Source organism: Xyrauchen texanus, chromosome 7 (assembly GCF_025860055.1).
Source record: "Xyrauchen texanus isolate HMW12.3.18 chromosome 7, RBS_HiC_50CHRs, whole genome shotgun sequence".
NCBI classification, from domain to species: domain Eukaryota; kingdom Metazoa; phylum Chordata; class Actinopteri; order Cypriniformes; family Catostomidae; genus Xyrauchen; species Xyrauchen texanus.
The window spans coordinates 734,127-739,126 of NC_068282.1; the positions used below are offsets into that span (position 1 = coordinate 734,127).

Consider the following 5,000-nt stretch of genomic DNA (forward strand, 5'->3'; position numbering starts at 1 on the left):
TGTATAATACATTGGTACTCAGAAGGTTGCTGGTTCGATCCCCACAGTCACCACCATTGTGTCCTTGAGTAAGACACTTAACTCCAGGTTGCTCCGGGGGGATTGTCCCTGTAATAAGTGCTCTGTATAATACATTGGTACTCAGAAGGTTGCTGGTTCGATCCCCACAGTCACCACCATTGTGTCCTTGAGTAAGACACTTAACTCCAGGTTGCTCCGGGGGGATTGTCCCTGTAATAAGTGCTCTGTATAATACATTGGTAATCAGAAGGTTGCTGGTTTGATCCTCACAGTCACCACCATTGTGTCCTTGAGTAAGGCACTTAACTCCAGGTTGCTCCGGGGGGATTGTCCCTGTAATAAGTGCTCTGTATAATACATTGGTAATCAGAAGGTTGCTGGTTTGATCCTCACAGTCACCACCATTGTGTCCTTGAGTAAGGCACTTAACTCCAGGTTGCTCCGGGGGGATTGTCCCTGTAATACATGTAAATGTATAAATGTTCTCCGACAGCAGCAGGATTAAACGGAGATTCCTAGAGTAACTAGAGTTTCAAACATCTCAATATTGTCTCAAACTGTGCTCAGACATTTCTCATCACATCCTCCCAAGAGCAGATCTGAGCTGTTATCTTCTAGGGTTAAGTTAGGTGGGGTTATGTTAGGGTTAGGGTTACTTAACCCGTCTCTATACTCTTAATGTATGTCCACAATTGACACGAGTGATCTCTGAGCAAAAACATGTTCCTGTCTGTTTTTAACTAGTCAAGTAACCCAAGCTAAAGAGGATTCTTTGATCAAACACACAAGACAGGATGCAGGATTATATATGTCCAGACACAAGGGCTGGACTGGTAATCTGGCATACCGGGCATTTTCCCGGTGGGCTGACGCACTTTTGGGCCAATCAGGGGCCGCGATAAGCAACAACGAGCAGAACGGACCACAAAACGGCGCGGCGATATGTTGGGCCTCCCGCTCAACAGTTGGGCCAGTTGCTATGTAAAATCCCGGGCCAATTTCTCTTCCCGGTCAGACACCATGAAATGAATCAAAAGAGACGGGTGTCTGGACACACAAATGGGAACTCAAAGCCCTTCAATATGCATTTAAATGACATCACATGAGTTCAGAGGAGCAGGTGCACGGTCTGATTGCTTACATTCACTTTTCATTGTATCTGTGACTAAAAAAAAACATATATTGGATCAACTGTAACTGCATTTTTATTGTGCACGACTGGAGTATATCTAAAGAGAATTCTAACACTTTTCACCATTAGTTAATTGACGCTGACTATCACACCTGGAGTCGTGAGTTTGAATCGTGACTCCAGTCAGGTCTCCTTAGCAACCAAATTGTCCCAGTTGCTAGGGAGGGTAGAGTCACATGGGGTAACCTCCTCGTGGTGGTGATTAGTGGTTCTCTCAATGGGGCGTGTGGTGAGTTGTGTGTGGATCGTGGAGAGTAGCATGAGTCTCCACATGCTGTGAGTCTCCGCGGTGTCATGCACAACGAGTCACATGATCAGATGCGCCGATTGACGATCTCAGAAGTGGTGGGAACTGAGACTTGTCCTCCGCCACCCGGATTGAGGTGAGTAACCGCGCCACCACGAGGACCAACTAAGTAGTGAGAATTGGGCGTTCCAAATTGGGAGAAATAGGGGATAAAAAAAATGTCAACCAATTAATGATGCGCTTGTGGGCGGCACAAGCTCAGGTGGTAGAGCGGGTTGGCGACTAATCACAGGGTTGGTGGTTTGAGTCCCGGCCCACATGACTCCACATGCAGAAGTGTCCTTGGGCAAGACACTGAACCCCAAGTTGCTCCCAATGGCAGACTAGCGCCTTACTCACACACACACGCTCACACGCACGCACGCTCACACACACGCTCACATGCACGCACGCACACAAACACACACGCACACAAACACACACACAAAGACAAAGACAAAGACAAAGATCCCCCATTTAGCCTCAACAGACTGTAGGGGCAAGTGCTGTTAGCGAGCACCTATGAAGGCCGGAATGGTACACAAGGGGGTGGGTGGCCAGCACCACGCCCGACCGCCTTTTTCTCCCCAGTGGCGATGTTTTACACACTGCACCAGGTACTCATTTTAGGCTGAGTCAACCTAGGGGAGGCCCGGGACCGGTTCAGATAATCATCACTGGTGTTGGCCATGAGCAGGAATCGAACTCGGGTCGCCAGGTTCGTAGCACAGCGCACACTCACACACACACACACGCACACGCCCGCGCACGCACACACTCACACACACTCAGAAATTGAACAAAAAAACAGAAAACAATCACACATAAGAAAAATCTAAAATACAAAATATTTAACAGATGAAACTATAGCAAGTAACAGCTAATTATATGTCTTTGACTATTATGTTGGTGTTGCATATTTCAGGCGTTTTTGCTTATAACTTTACAAAAAATAAACGGAACATAAAATCATTATTTAGAGTCTGTGATTATCTTTCAAACGAGTCCACACACAAGATAATCAGATGTATAGATCATTAGATAATCCACATGAAGCACAATGTTACATATGACCACCAGGAGATGGCGCCAAATACACGACACAGACTCAATGATGACTCAAATGACACAGAATGAAACTCATTCTGTGAAATCTCATGACTAAAATCATGTCTGCATGCTATGCAAACCTTTAGTCATTGTTGTGTTTGCATGTGTAATTAGTTCTTATGTACAATTATTATCTTTTATTTGTTTGGAGATGTTTTTGGACACATGATCAATTATATTTGTAATGTTGGAACTTTTGATCGCTTTGTCGTATCAACACACAATTATTCTCAGATACAGTCGACATGATTGAGAACAAAACAAAAGCAGTTTTTCAGAGCCACATTATTTACAGCCACAGATATATAATGACAAATCAGAAAAAAAGTATCATAATTTATATCATTAATAAATGTGAAAAGTTTTCTTCACAATGATGGTGAACAATCGACCCTCCTTGTTTTTGTCGAGTTATAAGCCTTTAATTGTGTGTGTCATTGAAACAGCAAATATTTAAGGGCTTAACAGGTTCAATATTACACCCTTTGGGAACATAAAATATCCTGAAAAACATTTTATTATTATTATTATTTAAATTACAGTAATCAATCGCAATGTCAATAATCTAGTGTTTTGCTTGTGCTACAGCACTGCATTATAATATCACTGACCTTGACATTAATTCCTCACACTTTTACAGTATAATCACATTTAACACTCCTGCATCATCAGCATGTGCTGCAGTTACAGATCATATATAAAACACATGCACTGCTGCATTAATGCAGATCAATTGACGTCTTTGTCTGCAGCAGCAGCAGGACAAAGAGAGTGTTGTGTTCAGCGCGCGCTCCCGCAGCACACACGCGCCCATAGCAACAGGTCTCCTGCCCCTAGCAACCGCCACCGCTATACTACAGCCATAAAGATCTCCAGGATGAACAGTGAATTGAACGGGTTCGAGCAAAATGAGCACAGATATAAACGATCCGATCGATTTGCGGTAATCGTATCGGATTATTGTGATGACATTTCAAATAAGCGGTGCAAACGGAAACGAGATATTTGAAGGATAATGACCGCGTGTACATCATAATGCATCGATGTGTCAGCAGTGATGTTTACCTGTGAGGAGAGCTCTCGCGCGCGCAGTGTCGCTGGGATTCTTCAGTCATGTGTTTGTCACGGAGCCGCTATTGTGTGACACACAGATGGTGCTGAGGCTGTACGCGCGTGACGTCACGAGCGCACGTGCGTGTGTGTGTGTGTGTGTGTTTGTGTCACGCGCCAGCTGCTTTAACTGACCACTATATCAGATTATCATCATTGTTCACTCAAATGTCAAATGACTTCAGTTAAAATGTCTCATACTGTATTACAATCCCTTAAATATATAATGCTGATTAAACATTGCTTTCTGGGCATCTATGTTATGCTATTATTATTTATATTTGTTTGATGATATTACAACTGAGAGTAGACCAGGCACTGTTGAAACACTGAAATTGTATTTTCTAATGCAAGTTTGAGCTTTTATTTTCAATATGCATATTCAAATGAGCATATTCTCTCTGTGTGGGGAATGTGAAGAACAGTCCATTATTGCATTATTAGAACATCTGATTTGGGGAGAAATATTTCATTTTCTTTCTCCTCTTTCATTGTGAATAAATCATTATTTCTGAATGACCGAGACAGAAAACTCGTTACTTGTTTCAATTATTGATTTGTCTTCAATTAATGTATTATGGGACAGATGATAGACAGACAGACAGACAGACAGACAGACAGACAGACAGATAGGATTTACATATCTGCATATTTTTTAAACTCTCACTCACTCTCTGTGTGTGTGTGTGTGTGTGTGTGTGTTTTTATTTGTGTGTTTTTGTATTTGTATGTGTGTGTGTCTATATGTGTGTGTGTGTGCATGTGTGTGTTTGTGTGTGTTTTTATTTGTGTGTGTGTGTGTGTGTGTGTGTGTTTTTGTATTTGTGTGTGTGTGTATTTGTGTGTGTTTGTGTGTATGTGTGTGCTTGTGTGTGTTTGTGTGTGTGTGTTTTTATTTGTGTGTGTGTGTTTGTGTGTGTGTGCATGTGTGTGTTTTTATTTGTGTGTGTGTGTATTTGTGTGCATGTGTGTGTTTTTATTTGTGTGTTTGTGTATTTGTGTGTGTTTTTATTTGTGTGTGTGTGTGTGTGTATTTGTGTGTGTTTGTGTGTATGTGTGTGTTTTTATTTGTGTGTGTGTCTGTGTGTTTGTGTATTTGTGTGTGTTTGTGTGTGTGTCTTTGTGTGTGTGTGTGTGTGTGTGTGTGTTTTATTTGTGTGTGTGTGTTTGTGTATTTGTGTGTGTGTGTATTTGTGTGTTTGTGTGTATGTGTGTTTTTATTTGTGTGTGTGTGCATGTGTGTGTTTTTATTTGTGTGTTTGTGTGTGTGTATTTGTATGT

At 42.0% G+C, this 5,000-nt stretch overlaps 1 protein-coding gene and 1 long non-coding RNA gene across 2 annotated transcripts in view; one reads left to right on the top strand and one right to left on the bottom strand.

Annotated features, from left to right (window-relative positions):
• LOC127646786 (rho GTPase-activating protein 40-like) overlaps window positions 1-3,783 on the bottom strand; it is a 34,898-nt gene extending 31,115 nt beyond the window's left edge. Inside the window, exon 1 of the mRNA XM_052130671.1 lies at window positions 3,675-3,783. Coding sequence (XP_051986631.1) covers window positions 3,675-3,724 — 50 coding nt within the window. The 5' untranslated portion in view covers window positions 3,725-3,783. The remainder of the gene's footprint in view (window positions 1-3,674) is intronic.
• The window catches only part of LOC127646811 (uncharacterized), a 14,807-nt gene that overhangs the window by 357 nt on the left and 9,450 nt on the right, over window positions 1-5,000 (top strand). The window contains exon 2 of the long non-coding RNA XR_007970969.1: window positions 1-210. This exon is cut by the window's left edge and continues 36 nt beyond it. This is a non-coding gene — a long non-coding RNA (uncharacterized LOC127646811). The remainder of the gene's footprint in view (window positions 211-5,000) is intronic.